The sequence below is a fragment of the Sciurus vulgaris genome (genome assembly GCF_902686455.1).
Source record: "Sciurus vulgaris genome assembly, chromosome: 2".
Taxonomy (NCBI): domain Eukaryota; kingdom Metazoa; phylum Chordata; class Mammalia; order Rodentia; family Sciuridae; genus Sciurus; species Sciurus vulgaris.
Window position 1 is genome coordinate 99,089,741 of NC_136462.1, and position 21,664 is coordinate 99,111,404.

Here is a 21,664-nt window from a genome sequence, read left to right on the forward strand (position 1 = left end):
ATCTGGATTACTATCCTTTGAACAGGTATCATCTGATTACACAGAAAAACACCTCAAAAACTGAGACTAAGGCTGCTACTTTGTTACTTTTCATTGTACTTTTCCACCCCCTCGACACAATTTTTATACATTCATTCGTGTTCCTAATGTTACCTAGCAAATTATGAATACATCAAAGGCATTTAACACTTTGTGGTTTAGAATTTAATAAGCGTTAAAGCACTTTCATTTTTAATACATTCACTAATTATTAACCCTTTAAACAGGAGTAAACAAAATATACTGAGAAGTCACACATTCTAATGGAAAAAACAAGACAGACTAACAACATACCAATTTTGTATAAATAACACTTACAAAACTTCCCAACCTGAAAAGCCTTAAGTGAAAGTCAATAGGCACCAAAACTGAAACTCTGAACACTGACCTCCTAATCGCCCACCGAAGCTTATATTACAGGATGCTTAATTTTAAAACATTACTTTTCTGTAATTATGAGAACTTGTGAGCACTTATTTGAGTGTTTTTTTTTTTTTTCTTCTCTCAGCCGACATTTCACACGTTTAAAATAGACAATTGAAAACCACTAAAGGCATTTCACTTTGGTGTGTTCTTTTAAAAATTATTTTAAATCATTACTATTACAACACAAAATTAAACAAACCCTCACAAAGGAATCACACAGGCCCTAAGACGAAGCTGGAACTAAGAGGGGAAAGGAAAAACTAAAAACAAACAAACAAAATAACCTGAATTAGTACAATTAATTTAAAGCGCAGCCCTTGAACCACTACACGTTCTGGGGCCTTTATTCTCAGGGGAAAGAGGTTGCTAAGCGGTAAGATGAGCCAGACAATAAAACCCTGAGGCCAACTGAAAAAAAAAAAAATGCCAACACGATGAAAAACTAGAGAAGCACCCCGGTCAACGTCGTGTAAGGGATTCGCAGGTATCTTTGGGGGTGGGGTACTTTGTCGGGACGAGAACCGGGTGATGGGAAGGAAGGCAGGAGGGAAGAGGAGGCTGGAAGGACGGAGTGAGCCGTGGCAGGTGAGGGGAACGGAGAGCGAGACCAGGCCGCGGGGCGCAGAGCGCGGCCCGGCGGCCCGGCGGCCCCGCGGGGCGGCGGGGCGGCGGGGAGGGCGGAGGGGGCAGGGAAGGCGCCCCTGCCCTCCCGGCCCCGCCCCGCCCCGGGGAAGCACGACGCCCGCCCGCCCTTCTTACCAGCGGCAGCAGGAAGCCCCAGATCAAGGCGGCGGCGGAAGCGGGCAGTCTCCGCTGCGGCCCCATCACACTGGTGGGCGCGCAGGCTCCGGGTCGCTCCGGGTGCCTCAGTGGCGGGGCTCTGCCGGGCCCGCAGCTGCTGCCGGGGCCGCCACAGTAGCGCAGACTTCCTCTTCCGGCCCCGCCCGGGAGACGCGGAAAGCCCCGCGTGGGGCTCGAAGTCCCTGCGCCCGCGCTGGCGGGCCACGCGCTGCGGGTCTGGGCGTGCAGCTTTCCAGTTGTCTGACCGTCCCTCCTGCCGATCCCCCGGCAGAGCGAAGGGATTTTCTCAAGCCTCTGCTCCTGGAAGTACCCCAGGTGCTGGAGCCCCCAATCTGCGGGTCATCCTTAATTCATTGGCCCATCCGTAGTACAAACAAACAAAAACACAAAAGCAAAAGCAGGAAAATCTACTCTGACCTAGAAAGTCATTTTTGGCCCGGCCTTTCTCTCAGTTACCGTGTAAACTACTTTCCCGTGCTTTAAGATACATGGTCCTTCTTTAGTCTTTTTTTTTTTTTTTCTTTTGGTGGTGCTGGGGATCGAACCCAGGGCCCTGTGCTTGCCTTACCAACTGAGGTATCTCCCCAGCCCCTCCTTTTGTCTTTCCTTCCTTGATCCTTCTGACCCTAGCTAGTAGTTCTTTCTTCTGGAATGCCCATCTATCGAAAACACAGAATGCGTGATTTTTGGCATTCACTTAGCTCAAATGTTACTTCCCCAGAAGGAACTTTCTGACATACCTAAAGTAGCCTTTTAGAAGCTTTCGTATCATGACATTTTATTTCTCTGCATAGTACTCTTCATTCTCTTACATGCCTTTGTTTATTTATTCATTTATTATGTTGCATACCACTTGATAGCAATGAGTGTCCTTACTTGGCTACTGTATCCCTTACACCTACAATATCTGGCAAATAGTAAATCCTCAAATATTTGCTGGATAACTATTTCATACCAAACACTGCATCGGGCAGTGTCTCTGCCATCTCCCAGCATGAGGAACACAGATGTGTGAGCAAACACACTTCATAGTGACTCTTTTGTTTGCATAAGATGTTAAGTTAGGATTAAAGGGAGGTATACATGGGGTACCAGGAAAGATTCCAGCCTGAGCTGAGTCTGGAAGGGTGAGTTAATTTTAGTAAGGCAAAGGGTAAAGAAAGGGGGGAACTTCTAAGAACAGTGAAGCACTAGGGTCAAAACTGAAGTGGCATTGGAGGAACTACAAAATTTAAGCATGGCTGAAGTTATGACTGATGAAAGATGAAGTGTGAGAAGAGGACAGAAGCTAAATCACAAATAGCCTGGGACTACCTGGGATTTTAGGCTTCATACTGTGAGTGGTGGAGAGAAAATGAATAGTAAATAGAGCAATGACGTACAATTTCTGTTTTGGAAGCTCTCTGTGATTTGGCAGGGTGGCAGATGGATTAAAACAAGGCAAGAAGCGGAAGCTGGGAGACCTGTTAGACAACTGTAAAAACTGAGGCAGGGCAGAGTGAGGATCTGATATGAGAGTGTGGCAGAAAAAAATGTAGGAGTGGAGGAAAAGATGGATCTGAAAGACCTGGAGCAGATTTTGGTAACTGAGAGGATGTGGGAGAAGAGGGATGATTTCCAGGATTCTTCCCTCAGCCATCTATTGAGATGGATGGCACAGAAAGGAAGGGGATGACTGAAGGAGGCAAAATACCTGTGGGTGAGAGTTTGAAGTGCTTGTGTGATACTGAAGTGCACATGTATGTAGGTTGATGGCTACTTGGGTTAGCGTGAAGCTTAGTGAGCCAAGAACTCAGGAATCCTGCCTGTCCATTTGGACTGTTCACACTTTCTGGCTCCCAGTGGCAAACACAGTTCCCCTTTTATAAAATGACTGTGACGAACTAGATGACTTCATCTCTAAATATTCCCTCCTGGAATGTTTATTCTTGTAGCCCTTTGCCTAGTGAGTCTCTAAAGTGACTCCTAGGGCTATCTGAAGATCTACGATTTCCCCCTCTACATTTTCCTTCACCTTTGTTGGTAAAAAATTTGTACTTGCTTGTGTTATAGGCTAGTTCCTTGTGCAGTCTTTCTCTTTGCATAGGATTTTCATTTGAAAAAAGTTGACACCAATACCTGTTCTGCCTACCTCACATATTAGTTGTAAAAATGTCATGATAACAGGCACAGTGGTGCATGCCTAAAATCCCAGCAACTCAGCAAGACCCTGTCTCCAAATAGAAATAAATAATAAAATTAAAAAGGGCCAGGTATATAGCCCAGTGGTTAAGCATCACTGAGTTCAATCCCCAGTACCAATAAGTAAACAAGTAAATAAATAAATAAGTCATGATTTTTAATGTGAATAAAGTTACTCTGAAAATTAAAAGGAAAAAGGAGGAATGAGATAGAGAAGGAAAAGAAACATGGAAGACTGCTCAAAAGTGTCAGCACAGCTTGTTGTAATTTTTGTATCAGAATGCTTTCTCCTTGGTCAAAGTCCCTATGTGGGATGAAATGAAGAATGGAAATGTTCTCATTTGATGACTTGACTTCTGGAAAGGCTATTAAAGTTTATTTGGAGTGTACTTCAGTTACACATCAATTTCCCTGCAAATATTAGATAGGATGGAGGATACCTGGATTTTTTAGTAAATATTTTTCCTCTCTAAGGAAACTATGTATAAAAACCCAATTGTGGTTTATATATCATTAGGTTAAAGATTAGTTTGAGCCAACATGTTGGTATATGCCTGTAATCCCACTACTTGGGAGGCTGAGGTAGGAAGATCACAAGTTTGAGGCCAGCCTCAGCAACTTAATAAGACATTGTCTCAAGATAAAAAAATAAATAAATAAAAAGGGTCACAATGTACCTCAGTGATAGAGCACTCCTGGGTTTAATCCCCAGTATCGAAAGAAAGAGAAAGAAAGAAAGAAAGAAAGAAAGACAGAAAGAAAGAAAGAAAGAAAGAAAGAAAGAAAGAAAGAAAGAAAGATCAGTTTGATTTGTAAATACACTTAGTTAATGGAATTTTTTTTCCAATGATAAAAAGGGATATTATTTATTGTCAGAAACTTTCTATATTCTAGGAAATGAATAAGAAATATTGGCTATTGGCTCTATTTTACTAAAGAGAAAACTGCCAGGTTGACAGCCAAGGAGGAGGAGCTGAAACTTAGTACCCTGCTCTTGTATGAATGTATGATCATTCATACAACCTGTTGTTTGCTAGCACTGAACAGTGTTTTTTACACAAGGAACACTAAGGAAGAGTTGGTAGCAAGCCCCAAATAATTTCCTGGGCAAATGGATAATTACTTTAGTATAGAATAGTGATCCTTAATCTTAGCTACTTATTAGAGTCATATAGAGAACTTTGAAGGATTCCGATGCCCAAGTCCATTCCTGCCCTGTAACCTCTGGACCAGGTCCCTGCTAATAGTGTTGGCATCACCTAGGAACTATAGGAAACACACATTCTTGGGCTGGATCCCAGAGCTACTCAATCAAAAACTCTGGGAGTAGGGCCCAGCAATCTGTTTCAACAAGTCCCCCAAGTGATTTTAATGTACCCTAAAGTTTGAGAACCTTTGGTTTAGAGCATTTTTCCTCATGTCTGACTGCATATTAGAATCATCTGAGAAATTAAGATAAAAATAAACCCTATGCTCCAGCACTAATGAAACTGGAGGTCAAAATAGATGAATCCATAATCATAGTTAAAGAACTCAACACATTTCTCTCAAATTGAAAGAAAAAGGAGTCAGAAAATCAATAAGAATACAGAAGACTTGATCTAATTGGTATTTATAAAACACTTCACTCAGCAACTGCATAATTTTGAGTGTATACAGGATCTTTATAAAAAAATGTTTTGTTTGGTGTGTATAGGACCTTTACCATGTAAATTATATGGCCATAAAACAAATCTTGATAAATTTAGGAGGATTCAAATCATACAAAATATATTCCCTAACTACAACAGAATCAAATTGGAAATCAGTGACAGAAAGATAATTGGAAAATCTTCAGTTAATTAGAAACTATACATATATTTCTAAATAACCCATGGGTCAAAGAAGAAATCGCAGGGATTTAAGAAAAAAAAAAATTTTTTTTTTTTTTTTGCAGTGCTGGGGATTGAACCCAGGGCCAACTCTACCAACTGAGCTATATCCCCAGTCCAAGAAAATATTTTGAAGAAAATGTAAACATGACATATGAAAAACTACAGGATATGACTAAAGTTAAAAAGAAATTTGTAGCACTTAACACTTTCAGCAGAGAGATATAAACCTTTAAAATCAATGACCTAAACTTTTACCTTAGAAAACTATGAAAGAAGAGCAAATTGAATCCAAAGTGAGCAGAAGAAAGTAAATAAAAATATATGAACATAAATAAATGAAATATAAAAAAAGATAAAGAAAATCAGTGAAGCCACTAGCATTTTAAGGAAATTGATGAAATTGGAGAAACTCTACTTAAACTGATCAGAGAAAAAAAGAAATAATATACATATTACCAATATCAGGAACAAAAGAGGGAATAGTACTAAAGATCTTAAAAGTATTTTTAAGAGGATAACAAATATCATGGACAACTTTGTGCCAATAAATTTGACTCAAATGAAATGGAGATATTCTTGAAAGACAAAAACTATTGTATAAAAAATAGATATTAGTGATAGTCATATTATCTATCTAAAAAATAAAATTTGTAGCCAAGTGCAGTGGCATGCACCTGTAGTCCTAGCTACCCAAGATACTGAAGCAGGAAGACTGCTTGATCATAAGAGTTTGGGGCCAGCCTTTAGCAAAAGAGCAATTCCTGTCTCTTAAAGGAAATGAAAGCCTGGTGTGGTGGTACATAACCGTGGTCCAAGCTACCCCAGGGGCTGAGGCAGGAGGATCCAAGTTCAAGGCCAGCGTGGGCAACTTAAAGCACCCCGGAGTTCAATCCCCAGGAAAGGAAGGAAGGAAGAAAGGAAGGAAGGAAATAATAACAACAAACTCTCCCACAATGAAGACCCCAGGCCCATTTAACCTCAATGGTGAATTTTATCAAATATATAAGGAAGAAAAAAATGATAATTCTGTACACTTTCAGAACTTAAGAAGGAGGCATGTTTCCAAATCATTTTATGAAAACTGCATTACCAGACTGGGGTTGTAGCTCAGTGGTAGAGTGCTTGTCTAGCATGTGTGAGGCACTGGCTTTGATTCTCAGCATCACATATAAATAAATAAATAGAATAAAGGTCCATTGACAACTTAAAAAAGCAAAACAAGAAAACAAAAACAAAAACAAACAAAAAACAAAAACCACATCACCCTGATGCTAAAACCAGATAAACATTAAAAAAAACCTATAGACCAATATTCTTAGTTAGCATAGATGCAAAAACCCTTAACAATTTTAGCAAACTGAATGCTGCAAAATATATCAATTCTAATTAGAGTTCATCCTCAAAATTCAAGATTAGTTCAACATTTATGAAGTAGGTAATGTATCTCACCATATCAATACTACAAGATCAATATACATATATATTACATATATATTCCTATATACTAGCAACAAACAATGGGCAATTGAAATGTCAAATATTTACTATTACATAAAAATATCTAATACGAATAAATTGGGTAAAAGATGTGCAGGATACAGAACAATGAAAACTACAAAACATTGCTTTGAGTTATTAAAGAGGACCTAAATAAATAGGGAAATAGACAATGATTATGGATAAAGAGGTTTAATATTATTCTTTCTAAATTGATTTTTCAAAATAATGCAATCCCAATAAAATCAACTGCCAGCTTTTTTGGTAGGAACTGGCATGCCAATTCCAAAATTTATATGAAAATACCAAGGAGCTAGAATAACCAAAACAATTTTGGGGGAAAAAAGAACCAAGTTTGAGGATTTAACTACCTGATTTCAAGACTTACTGAAAGCTACAGAGTGGTATTGGTATAAATATAGACTACCAAAACAGAATAGGGAGTCCATAATTAGACCTACATGCATATAGCTAATTGATTTTCAAGAAAGGTGTCAAGGAAATTCAATGGAAAATGATAATTTTTTTAAAAAACCACTGCTGTTGGAACAATTGGGTATCCACATTCAAAAAAATGAAACTCAATCCTCGCTTTATGTCATATTCTAAATTTAATTCAAAATAGATCAGAGACATAAATGTAAGAGCTAACATTCAAAATTTTCTAAGGGAAAATAAAGGAGAATAAATAATCTTAGTTACCTTGTGTTAAGTGAAGATTTCTTAAATAGGATGCAAAAAGGAAAAAACTATAAAAGAATAAAAATTAATAAATTAAACTTCAAAAAAGTTTCATTCTTTGGAAGATATTAAGAGAATGAAAGACTATGCTAGACTGGGAGAAAGTATTTACAAAACATACATCTAACAAAAAACTTAAATTCAGAATATACAAAGAATGCTTATAACTTAATTAAAAGACCAAAAGAAAACTAATTAAAAATGAAGAAAATATTTAAATAGGTACTTTATGGAAGAATGTGTACTTATGACATATAAGCCCATGAAAAGATACTCAATGTCATTAGTCACTAACAAAATACACAGACATCATATGCCTGAAAGAATGACTAAAATGAGGAGACTGACTTTACCAAGTGCTGGCAATGAGATGGAGGAATCAAAATTTTCATAGACTGCTCATGGAAATGTAAGACCATAGCACCAATTTGAAAAACTAGTTATTTCTTATACAGTTAAACAGATACCTATTATATGATCCAACTGTTTCATTTCTAGGTCTTTTCCCAAGATAAATGAGAGTATATGAAATAAAAGTATATGTCCATGTAAAAACTTGTACATGATGATCTAAAGCTGCTCTGTTTGTAGTAATTCAAAACTGTAAACCATCTTCTATGGTTTAGATGTGGTTTGTTCCAAGGGTTTCTACACTGGAGGTTTGGTCCTTAGTATAGTGGTGTTGAGGTGGCAGAAACTTTAATGGGTGGCTGGTCCTTAGGTCACTGGGGACATGCCCTCAGAAAGAGTTCAGGTAGGTTTTGTGGGACCTAGGAATTAGTTTTCCTCAGAAAGTTTTAATAAAAGAACAATCATGGCTCCCCAGCCTCTTCAGCTTCCTTTCTGGTGATATGATCTTTTCCTTGCAATATGAGTTCCTTCCATGATGCCATCTGTCATAAGGTTCTTATCAGAACTGAGCTGATGTCAGCACCATACCCTTGAACCTCCAGAACTGAGCTAAATAAACTTATTTTCTTTTTAAAGTTGTCCAACCTTGGGTATTTAATTATAGTATAGAAAACTGACTAATACACTAAGAGTCCACCACAACTGAATGAAAATGTAGTTTATACATACAAGGAATACTATTCATCAATAAAGAGGATGAATCATTAATGCACATAACAATATAAATCAATCTCATTAATCTGAGTGAACAAAGACAAACCAAAAAGAGCATGTATACTACATGATTTCATTTGTGTGAAATTCTGGAAATTGCAGTCTTATTTATAGTAACCAAAAGAAGATTAGTTGTTCCCTAGGGATGGGTATGAAAGGAAAGATGGGATATAAGGATATGTAAGAAAATTTGGAAATGGAAAAAATTGTTATCTTGATTGGAGTGAGGCTTGCATAAATATATGCTTACATAAAAAATCTTGGAATTATAGGCTGTAAATGTGTGCAGTTTATCGTAGGCTAATCATACCTCAATAAAGCTGCAAAATAAAGTTTTAAAGTTCTACATGTAAATGAAATCATGTGGTATTTGTCTTTTTCTGTGTGCCTTATTTCACTTAGCATAATGTCCCTTAGGGTCATCCATATGATCACAAATGATGGAATCTTCTCCTTTGTAAAGACTGAATAGTATTCCAAATTGTGTATATAAGCTATAAACTATTTTAAAAATCCATTCTCCTGTTATGGGTACTTTAGATGTTTTCATATCTTGGTTATTATGTATAATGCTTCAATAAATATGGAAGTATAGACATCTCTTTGACATACTGAGTTTACTTCCTTTGGATATACACTCAGAAGTGGAATTGCTGGATCTCCCCAGTTTTCTCATTAAGTGATTGTGTTGTTGGGGTTGGGAACATGGGTCCCTATTTATCTCTGAACTCAACTTCTAGGAAACAATGTGCTTATTGCTCTTTTAGTGACTATAATCAACATTACCATCTCAGTCTCGGTAATTATCTTGCCCTCAGATGAAATAACTGCTCAGAATTTCCTGGTAGTAGTTTTCCTCAGAGACTCTCTGGCTTTGGTTAAATGCTTTTCCCCTCTGACACCTTTTACAAGACATTTATCCTTGAGAAGAATGAATGACTTAAATGCCTCCTAGTTCACAGACGTGACTAGGAGCAGAAAGGCAAGCTGTAAGCTGCGGTTTCCTTACTGTACCTTCTATTTACCTTTTCATATATTTATTGCTGTTCTTGACAGAGCACCTCCCCTTTGAGATGTCAATCAGTGAAACATACTTCCTACATAACAGGTGAATTAAAATGTTAACTTGAATCACAGAAAGGTCTTAATAAATGGCATAAATGGAATAAATAATATTCGGAGAAAGGATTTCATATACCTCACAGTTGGAGGATAGCCCACCACCTAAGTTAATAGACCAAAATTCAGGTTTTCGTTTTTCTTCCCTCAGAAAATCTTTATAAACTCTCAACAAGGGAAATTCTTCAATACAAAGCCATGAAAGGTTTTAATAATGTCTCAAAACTGGGTTTCGTTTTGTTTTGTTTTTGTGGTGCTGGGGATCAAACCGAGGGCCTGGGACATGCTAGGAACGCACTCTACCACTGAGCTGCAACCCCAGTCCATTTTTTGTTTTTTAAGTTGGCATTCACTGCTTTGTGAAGTACATTGTATACATTGTCTAATTCAATTCAATTCATTTGTCTAATTCAATTCAATTTAATTTCAATTTTATGACTTTGTCTCCTATTTACCAGATAAGAAAATTTAGAAGGCAAATTATGCATACGAAATGCCCCAGCAAAATATGCAGCAGGAATTTAAATAGTCATTTGGATTACTATTTATATTATGGAAAGTACTTAATATTTACTAAATTAATAAGATTTACCAATAATTTAAGAAGCCTATGTTGTAGTTTTGAATATTTTTCAGTTTGACTAAATTACCTTTGAAGTATCTAAAGCATAAATAAGCCTAGTCATTTTAGGAATAGCTGGATTTATTTTCAAACAAAATCAGTTTGTATTATTTTTTCACACCCCTTTCTCACCCCCAATTTGGATTTTAACTTGCCTAAAATTGTACAGAAGTAACTGGGTATGGTGGCACATGCCTGTAATTGCAGCAATTCTGAAGGCTGAGATCTCAAGATTGAGACCCTGTGACAAAATTTAAAATTTTTTAAAAAGGTGGAGGTGTTTCACAAAAAATAAATAAACATATTAGTTAATTAAAGGGCTGGGAATGTAGTTCAGTAGTAGAGCATTTCTGGATTCAATCCCTAGCACCACTATCCCCCCAAAAAAGAAAAAAAAAAGTCCAAGAGTTCTTCATTGATAACGTGGAAAAAGAAATTTAATTTTGCAGATTCAACATTAAATTAGTTTTTTTAGTAGGATCATAAAGACTATTAGCTGGGTGCAATGGTGCATGCCTACAATCCCAGCCACTCCAGAGTCTGAGGCAGGAGGATTGAAAATTCAAAGCCAGTTTCAGCACTTTAGTGAAGGCCCTAAGCAACTTAGCAAGACCCTGTCTAAAAATAATAAATAAAAAGGGCTGGGGATGTGGTTTAGTGGTTAAACGCACCTGGGTTCAATCCTCTGTACCCACCCCCTGAAAAAAAAAAGATTGTTAAACACACATACACACACATATTTTAAAGTTATGCAACTTTCTGGGACAGTTTAAAGTTACCAAGTGAGTCATTGATAATAACTTGGATTTTTTTCCCCTTTAGGACATCTTTCTGTACTAGAAATGAATAAATATAACCTGATACCTACATAAAATAATCTGATAGAGATTTTATGTAGGTACATGTATATTATTTTATATGAATGCATTATTTTAAAATAGAAAAAGATAACCTATTGTAAGCTAGAGGTATATTGTTCTTGGTATTGAGGCATAAAAATAGGTGCTATTGTTTATATCAGTCAGTGTGTACTGATTGATTTTAGATGTTGTTGAGAAAGGAAAAACCTAGTCCACTTCTAAACTTCTCAGACATAGCAGATTGACTCACATATTACTCAAATCTCCCTCTGGATCCAGATAAATTGATATGTTTTTTCTTGGGTGGGCAGCACAATATTATCTATTGGTATGCTGAGAATACTCTGGGCTTTTAAAACCAAAGTTGCATATTTATAGGAGTCTCTAAATTAATAGTCTATCACCCAAAGCAAGTAAATATAGTCAGGTACTTTTTGATGGACATGTTTATAAGGTGCCATTTGTAAAGTTCATTTTCACATGAGCTTTCTGGCTCTATTTTACTATGATTCTATGAACTATAGCCTGCTCAACTGAAAAACAGAGTTCTTTGCTTAAAATGTAAAGTATATAATTCTATTTTCTCATTAACAAGCCTTGACATTATTAACCATCTCCTCCTTTTTCTTGTTTATCATTAACCTACATCAGGCATTCTGTGTCAGGTGTACATGCCAGAGATCCTGAAGATAGGGCCACGTGATATCACCAGCCTAGTTCAGGCATTAGTATATGACCTGGTCAGTAAGTGCAGCTGGTCATTTCCAGCCACTTGGATCAGCTGAGATGGGAATATCATTTAAATAAAACTATATTTAGGGAGGTGACCCACTATCACGAGATGTAGACTTAAAACCATGAGTTTAAAATTCAACAACCAAAGGGTGGAGCTCAGGAAAAAGGGAGGTGTGAGAGAAGTATTTTACCACTTATGAGGATTAAACAGCAGAGTATAGTCTTTCAATTTACCTTTTCTTGAAGTACAATGTATAGATAAGAAAGTGTGTATACCTAAGTGTATACTTTGATGAGCTTTCATAAATGAACACATTTTAGTGACCAGCACCTACTTAAGAAATAACATTATGGGACTGGGGAGATAGCTCAGCTGGTAGAGTGTTTGCCTCACAAGCACAAGGCCCTGAGTTCGATCCCCAGTACCGCCAAAAAAAAAAAAAAAAAAAAAAAGAAATAGCATTATGAACTTGGTAGAGCATGTGTTTAGCACATTTTAGGGTCTGGGTTCGATTTCCAGCACCAAAAAACCAAACCAAACCAAAATAACAAAAAAACCAAACAAAACCAAAATAAAAAACTAGCTTCTCAGAAAGTCTTTCTTGTGTTCATGTCTAGCTGATATTTGCTCCCGAGACTTGCTGTTTTCTGACTTCCATCAACATGTATTAGTTTTGTCTCTTCTTAAACTTCAGGTTAATAGAACTGTACAGTTTTTACCCTTTTGCATCTTGCTTCTCTCTCGACATTATGTTCGTGAAATTCATTCATATTGGCCATTTTCATTGCTATATAGTATTATATTTTATGAATATCCTGTAATTTATCGTCCATTATTTGCTTACGAGCATTTGGATAATTATTATTTTTGTTACTATGAAAAGAAAAAGTACATATTTTAAATAGTGAAAAACTTGATTTTACAAGTACATCATAACCTTGTAAAAAATTGTTTTTCTTGTGTCTCTAGGAACCTTCTGGTAAGGCCCATGTCTTACTTGTTGTTTATCTTACCCTTGCTGCATGGTGCAGAGCAGACACAGGTTTGGTTTAACACATATTTTTATAAGATATTAAGTAGTTAATCCAGTGATAGACCTTATCACTTTAAGCAAATTTTCTCAGAAACAGGACTTGGTCATTATCAGTTTTATTCGTTTGTTTGTGTTGATTTGTTTTTGAGATGGGGTTTTGCTATGTTCCCTAGACTGGTCTTGAACTCCTGGCCTCAAGGGACCTTCCTGCCTCAGCCTCCCAAGTAGCATGACTATGGATATGTGCCACCAAATCAGGCTTCCTCAGGTATAATGAACACAGAAATTAGATGAAAACATTTTCAAAAGGAAAATATGTTTCATGTTTTGTTTTTGTTTTTAAGAGAGGATCTAACCATGTTGCCCAGGCTGGCTGCAAACTCCTGATTTCAAGAGATGCTCCTACCTCAGCCTCATAAGTAGCTGGGATTGAGGTCTGAGCCATTGCAGAAAATATGCTTTCTTAAACCATCATTCTTGAAAAACAGCCCTATGTTGTTGGATTAGACAATCAGGACTATTTTAAAGCCAGGTTAAAAACAGATCTGCAGTAGGGCTAGAGGTGTAGATCAGTGTTAGAGCACTTGCCTTATGTGCAGGGGGCTCAGGGTTCAATCCTCCGTATTAAGTGCATATATAAAAAGCAAAACTAAAAACACATACAAGTTCACAGGCAGTGCAGAGAGATGGTTGGTGGTGGTGGAGTGGGTTCTTCCTAGAGGAGGAGACATCTGAATTGAGACCTAAAGGAGGAGTGGGAATTATCTAGGTTAAGAAATGGGTGGTAGAAAGTAGATGTTCCAGGAAGAGAGAACAGAATATTCAAAGGGTAGGAGACAGGGGAGAGCAAGCTGGGTTCTACAATAGAAATTCAGTTTCATTGGAACTTTCAGTGAGATCAGGGGGAATGACAGGAGCAAAGACAAGAAAAACAGATCTGCTCTTGGGCTTGGGATGTAGCTCAGTGTTAGAGCACCTGCCTTGCATGCAGAAGGCCGTGGGTTCAATCCTGAATTTGGAGGGATTAAACCCAATTGGTGGGTGGGTAAGGACTGGCCTGAGTTAAATGTAAGAACCATTAGGGTATTAGCTAAAAATGTAAATTTTCAGTCCCCATCAAAGATCCTCTTAATCAGAATCCTCAGGGAACACCCCCTCCAGCTACTAACCTATATTACCAGCTTAGCTGTTATTCAGTTATAAGTCCAGTTAGGTTTTGACAGCAAAGAATGGATGCAGTTCAGTGGTAGAGTGCTTGTATGTGCAAGGGCTGAAATTAAATTCCCAGCACCAAAAAAGAAAGAAAGAAAAAAGAAAAAATACCAGATAGAGCATACCCGAATCACATAAAAATCTGTTGCAAACAATTCTCCTTCCCTTTAAGGATCAATGTTCTAAAATACAATTGTCACTGATGGGGTTTTTTTTATTCTTGGAATGTGATATAGTTAAAAAAATGAAAAAGGTAAAGAAATACTCAAAGGTGAAGCATTTGAGCTCATCTTCAGGTAACTGTAGGATAGGGGACCTTTTGACTAAATTTCCTCATTAGTTACTGTTTGACTTAGTCTGTAATACTATTGGACTGATATCAGAACAGCTAAGAACATCTAAATTCTTAACCTGATAGAGCACTCTCTTTTATCCCCAGTCTCCTTTTTCTTCTCCTGAATAAAACCCAGTTAAGTCACTTGAAATTTAGGGCCTGCAGGAGGAAAAAACAAAAACAAAACCAGAAAGAGCTGTCTATGCTCTATGAGTCACAAAGTGAACAGATGTCCCTTTTGCTCCCTGTAAAGGCCATTTGACCTGTGTATTTCCATTATGCCAAGAGGAAACAGGGAAATTTAGAATTTTCCTCATGTACAGATGACCTGCTTAAATGAATAATTTTTTAGGAAATCATTCTTTTAATTAATATTTATGCTGTTCCTCCTAGAAGTTCTTTAGCTGGAGATATGTAGGAGCTAGCTTGAACTGTTAACTGTGCACACAACTGCCCAACTCTGTGTTCAATGACTTCTTGTTGATAGCTTGACATTGACCATAGAAGGAATATTTACACCATAAAAATAGGTAAATGCTACAAATCCGAGTGTGGCCCCACCCCACAAAGAGCTGATTGTTAAGCATTTATGCACATACTGCTGACTATAGGAGTAAACCAAACGAAAATCCTTGCACCATTCTAGATGGAGAGATAGACAAAATAAGTTACTTTTCTTAGAATTATATTAGAAAGGGATAAAAACCAGAGATAAAGATATAGTTGAGGAAGAGATAAGGAGTATGGGTGGCAGGGGCATTCAGTTCTAAATATAATAATTGTTAGGAAAGACCTCCTTGAGACATAATATTTGATTACTAGTTCAAAGAAAGTGAGGGAACAAGCCATGCAAATAGCTAGAAAAATAGGTCAAGGCCAAAAACAAACAAACAAACAACAAAAAGGAAACAATAACAACAACAAAAAACATACCGCCTAGCAAATGCAAAGGCCCTGAGGCAGGAATACTGCAAGGGAATTGGAACTGCAGCTAAGTGAGTAAGGGCATAGCAGTAAAAGCTGAGATCCCAGACAGTAATGAGTGAAGGTGGGGAGGATTAGGGGCCCAGATTATGAAGGGTCTAGAAGGCCAATGTGAACACTTGAGAGAACTTATATAGTTTTTTAAAAAGTCATCAAATGTCATCAAATTCCTTGCTGAATCCAAAGGTGACTTCTGAATTGCTTTCTTTAGGTTGGTTTAACATTTAGACTTGAATTGTCCAATCAGGTAGCCATTAGTCACTGTGGCTATTTGAATTTAAATTAATAAAAACAAAATAAAATCAAGAATTCAGTCTCTCTGTTGCTGGTAATCAGTAGCCACACTTGGCTAATAGCTACCATATTGGACGGCACAGACACAGGATATTTCCATCACTGCAGAAGGTTCTATTTGACACACTGCTTTAGAAAGAAAACTTTGCTGGGGTTACAGCAGGCTGGGTCCTTACTCTTCATCTTTTTGTGCATGGTGCATTTGCTCTAGTAGACCTTTGGACAAGGATACCTTGGTACAGGAATCCTGGAGCCATCTGATTTCTGCTCAGATTGTAAGTTTCTATTCCAGGACCTTATTTCTGAAAGTAGCTTTACATAAAACCTATAATCTTCTCCAGAGAAGCCTCCAGTTCACTTATACATTCATAAAAAGTGAATGGTCACTGGCTATTACCTTGCTTATGCAACCTGTTGTTGTGAAAACCAAGGATGGGGTTGATGTAAATTACCGGTCAAAAATGGCCCAAATTATAGCCTAGAGACTTTAATTTATTCATTTATTTATTTTGTGGTTGTTTTTGAAACTATGGATTCATTTTAAATAGTGATTAAATCTGAGATATAAATTGCTCAAAGGCAAGAAATGCAAAACAATGCCTTAATCTTTTCCTTGAGATAGGACGCTTTGTAGGGTCAACTGAAGGGTGGTCATCCAATTCTCCCCCCTGTTTCTACTGTGAGTGGGGTAGGGGGCCATAAAAACTTGGTAATATGACCAGGGACTTTTCTCTAGCTTAGATCATTTGGGCTAAGAAGGCATGACTGCCACCTGTGGTTGCATATGGATACTCCTCTGTGTTGAGGTGGGACTGAATGGTCAAGGACATCTTTGGACCTCTCCTGCTTCCCTTATCTGGTGCTCTCTTCCCACCTCTCTCAGTCAAAAATGGTTCAGAGTTCTTTAGAATGGGCATAGACTCCCTCTAAATTGCCCTCTGGCAAGTTTGTTTGTTCTAAAATATAAATGATAAGGCTTAGTGTTTATTCCTCTCATGAGTTTAATTTTATGGAAACTGACCCAGTCTCCTTGTTGGTTAAAGTCAAAGGAATAAAGCTCTAATTTTGTCAGCTATGCTTCTTTCCATTGTCGCTGAAATAACGTCATGTTTACTGTTAGGGGAACTCCACAAGGTTTACCTGGGATGTTCCTGGTTTATAACTATTGCCCTTGCATGTGTCCTAACAGTGCTTTCTTTCACTCTCAAAATATCTGGATGGTAAATTAAATAGTCGCTGTATTTTTTAGCCCTTTCTGCTTATAGTCTAGATAGTATGTACAAGACAGAAACTTCTTTGAAAAATCATTTCCCAGAGTTGGCTTCCTCTGAGTCTCTATGCCTTTCTATCCTTTTTCAAGTTTCATTCTCAAATTGAAAAGCACCAGGATGCAAATGATAGTGACTGGAATATTATTTTTTCCCCAGAAATTGGTTAAATAATGTAATAAATCTTGGACTTTGAATAAAATCCTAAAGGAGTACATTTTGCTTAGGCTATCCTTATCAATTTAATAATCCTTTTTCAAATACTTCCTGTTTCTGTTTTTCAGGAAAACATGCTTCCTTCAAGAACTTCTTTTATCCAATTATTTCTTCATATGGTATTTTGATTGGATTGATTCCATTTTCCACTTCTGGAACTGCAGTGACATTGTTCACGGAATTTTGTCCGTGGGCATCCAATTAGAATTTGTGCCAATATTGCCTTTGGGTCTTATATCTTATGAGAGATAAGGGCCTGGAGGATCTGTTCTCTGCAAAGTTCATGCCCAGCTAATATAGCTTAGAGGCAAACTGGAACACCAGTCACTCACAGTGAGCTACACCTGGATGCATATAAATGGCATTTTAAAAGGAAGAAAGCATAAAGTCAGAGTCATAATGTTCCTTTAGAGCTGGCCTGGAGCTATAAAAAGCACATAATTAAGACACATTTTTAGCTTTTCTAAGTTCCCTATTGGTATTATGGAAGTATCTTTAAATTCATTTGGATTTTTATATCAGGAGGTATTTTAACTGTTCTCTTTACATATATAGCTGTTTTTCTTAAATATATTTATTATACATCTTATAACTTGCCTGTATAAAACACCAGGCCCCAAAGAATTTATCTTGACTTTTTGCCTAGCACTTTAGATTATGGAATTTTGAAATTCAAGCTGACCTACGAATAAACATGATTTCGTCTCTATTGCTCTTTGATTCCAAATGGCTAGAAATTAACCTATTTAATGTCTTTGGAAGAAAAGAGTTAAATCCTAGCATCAAGGTTAATTTAAAAACAACAGTTGGCCTTCTGTGCAAACATTCTTTTCCATTTATGGATACGCTTTTTTCCCCCATATGAAGTGCTAGTTTACTATTCAGTGAGCTAGTTTTCCATTTATAGTGACTTCACCTTAAATGTTATCCCTCAAATGTCAGGGGTTATTTCTAAAACACAAGAAAGGATATATCTACTTTTATTCCATCAAAACTCCATTGTCCAAGAAAATTACGTACAGTAGTAATAGTATCAATGTGAAAGCAATTAGTGCAAATGAGAAATTCTTCTATGGTTGAGTAACAGCCTAACTGTTCCCAAAGAACTTAGACAAAGAAAATAGTAACTGAATATAAAGAAAATGGTAACTGAATATAAATAAGAATGAAAATCTATAACTTCCTACCTGAAGGAAAGGATGTATTCTAACTAATAGAATCCAACTTTAATAACCAAAATCTTCCAAACTTATGGTTATAGGAGAAAGAGACATGATATTTGCTGACTAGGATTTCTGGGGCCCGGGAGGCACGCTTTGATAGGTGCCAGGCCCAGGCTGTGACTCAGCTTTGTAGGCCCTGAGATTCAGTTTTTTTTCAGAAAATCTATCAAATCTCAAGAAAACTAACGAACGAACAAGAATTTTCATGTATTCATTGTTAAACTTAAAATTTGTATAGGTACATAGGTATATATAGATAAATATATCTGTATATGTGTGTGCCTGCATGTGTTAACCTATAGCAGTACATTTGGGTCTTAGGTGCAGAGGGTTGGATAATGACATTCTTCAGTTATTGACATGTTATCATTGTTGGTCCCAACAGGACCCCTCTCTCCTGTTTATCTATCTACCCACCCATCCATCCATTCATTCCCTTTGTTGTTATTGTTTGGTTTTGGTACAGGGATTGAACCCAAAGGTGCTTTACCACTGAGCCACATCCCCAATCTTTTTTATTTTTTTTTTTTTATTTTGAGACAGGGTCTCCCTAAGTTTCTTAGAGCCTCACTAAGTTTCTGAACCTGACTTCAAACTTGCGGTCCTCCTGCCTCTGTCTCCCAAGTCACTGGGGTCACGGGTGTGTGCCACCCTTCCCACCTTCTCCCTTTATCACCATATTCCACTCCCATTTTCATACTCCTGTAGACAATTTAGCATATTTAATGTACGTGTTTTTATTTGAACATGTCATGAAAACTGTGTTATTTTATGTGGTGGTATATTTGGTGTACGTGAACAGTATTGCTTACATATCTTTTGTCACTTGGTACTGTTACAAGGAGCTATTCTTGTTTTTATGATAAAATTTAATTCACTGCATTCAACCTATTTATTCTCTCCGTAATGGTCACCCAAGTTGCTTTCAACTCCGCAGAACCATAAACAGTGCATAAGTGAATTCCCTGAGAGTCAGTTTAATCCATGTAAACTGATATTGTGTTTTTGAACTGTTATTTAAAAATGTGTTCTTTGCTTCTAAATCACACACATACGCATACACACACACACACACACACACACACACATTTGATATGAGGTTTCACTATGTTGACCAGGCTGATTTTTTTTTTTTTTTTTTTTTTTTGTGGTGCTGGGGATCGAACCCAGGGCCTTGTACTTGCGAGGTGACAGGCTGATCTTGAACTTCTGGACTCAAGTGATCCTCCTCCTCAACTTCGAGAGTTCTGGGGACTACCAGTGCAGGTCATTGTCCCTGACTGGTCTGTATTTTTATCTGTTAACTTTATAGCTTTATTATTCACATTTATGTTTTTAAATGATCTAGATTCGATATGTGATGTTGGATATGGATTATGTTTTATTTTTTTTCCATTCAACAAACCAGTTTTCCCAACATCTCCTAAATGATCTGTTCCTTTCACAATGATTGGTGATTTCACTGCTATAGCAGATTAAATTTCAGTTTGGACGTAGATTGTCTCTGAGTTCTCTCTGTCGAAATGTTTCTTTCCAATAGGAGCTACTTACTCTTAGAGAAACAAAATCTTCTCTGGTAGACTAACCAGAGACTACATCCTCCTTTTCTGGTATCTAATTACCTGGCAAGTCAAATGAAGAATCAGAGATTTTCCTGGTAAGCATGAAGTCAAGAAAAACCTTTTAAGGGATATTTTTATGGGTGTAGATAAATCAGATGAATAATCTCTGTTCCATACAATAATAGCTCTCTGCTGAAGAAGAATCTTTGTAACTAGACAATACTTATTTGGCTTTTCACCTTTAGGCTCCAAACAGATCCATTCCCTTTTTTATAGTTCATTCATTCTTCAGGCTGGCATAGTGCAAGTCAACAGAGTATATTTAGAACAGTCATATTCTAAACTTGCCTTCTGAGATTATTCCAAGTCACGTCAGCTATGGTTAATTCAACATAAGGGAGGCGATGCAACTTTGGACACAGATTGATTTTAATCCTGGCTATACTATTTCTTAGGACTGGCAGACACTATATAATGCCCATCCATGAGCTTTTTTACCTTTCACTTCTCCCACCCCCATTTGTATCCAACCTCACACCTTCTTTGCTTGTTTTCTTTTTTAAGATGGCAATGTGTCCAGTCTCAGGGAATAAATCATGTTTGTAGCCACATGCATGTGTGATGCTTGGAGCAGCGGTGGCCATCTTGTGACCATGAGGAAATAGTCTAAGATAAAAAAGTAAGCTTGCTCATGATGACACATCAAAAAGATGAAAAGAGTTTGTGTCTCAAAGGAAATTGTAGAGCTGCTGACTCAACCCTGGATCCACTTACTTTCAAACCTCTCATTAGGTAGGCCATAAGTATTCTTGTGGCTTAAGCAGTTGCTATTCAAAGTATGGTCTGCAGTCTAGCATAGGCATCATTTGGTTGCTTATAATGCAGAACTTCCTCCCTCTTCTTCCATAATGAATTAGAGTCTGAGGTTTCATAAGATTCTCAAGTAATTCTCAATACACATTAAATTTTGAGATGCTCTGGTATAAGATATTCCTCATAAGTTTTTATTACTTGCAATTGAATCCATCCTAACTGATGCTGTGACATTGGTCAAGTTACCTAATAGCATATAAGTCTCAGTTTCCTTATCAGTAAAACAGGGGTGAAAATGTAATATCTACCTTGTAAAAATACTGCCATGATTAAGTAAGAACATAAAATCTACAGTGCAGTGCCTGGCACATGTTAAACACCTGTGTTAGCTGTGTTAACTCTCTTTATTGGACTCTTAGTGTGGATGATAATACTTGGGTGCAGATGCAATGCTCTGCCCTTCCAGGATGGCAACTGGGTGTTTCCAGGATATTTGAGAGGTGAGGTTTTTATTGTCATTATTGCTGCCAGGAGTGTAGGACAGACTGCTCATAGCACCTGTTTTCCTGAGAATTGACAACTGGCAACATGTACCTACAAGCAACAGGTTTGATTTTTATTTTGTCTTTAAACTGGATAATAGAAGTAATTGTTTAGAAATTACTAGGTCTATTTAGCTGGACAGTAAAAATACAGGTTAGCTA

General features: G+C 37.2%; 1 protein-coding gene and 1 long non-coding RNA gene across 3 annotated transcripts in view; one reads left to right on the top strand and one right to left on the bottom strand.

Annotated features, from left to right (window-relative positions):
• The window catches only part of SPPL2A (signal peptide peptidase like 2A), a 43,408-nt gene extending 41,971 nt beyond the window's left edge, over positions 1–1,437 (bottom strand). Inside the window, exon 1 of one of the 2 annotated variants that reach the window (XM_079129959.1) lies at positions 1,225–1,437. In XM_079129959.1, coding sequence (XP_078986085.1) covers positions 1,225–1,290 — 66 coding nt within the window. In that variant the 5' untranslated portion in view covers positions 1,291–1,437. The remainder of the gene's footprint in view (positions 1–1,224) is intronic. The other variant, XM_079129960.1, reaches the window with a different exon arrangement.
• Positions 1,438–15,950: 14,513 nt separating this feature from the next.
• On the top strand, positions 15,951–20,077 carry LOC306655513. The gene is made up of 3 exons (XR_013762278.1): positions 15,951–16,153; positions 19,129–19,225; positions 19,756–20,077. It is a non-coding gene; the product is annotated as an uncharacterized lncRNA (long non-coding RNA).
• Positions 20,078–21,664: the final 1,587 nt, after the last annotated feature.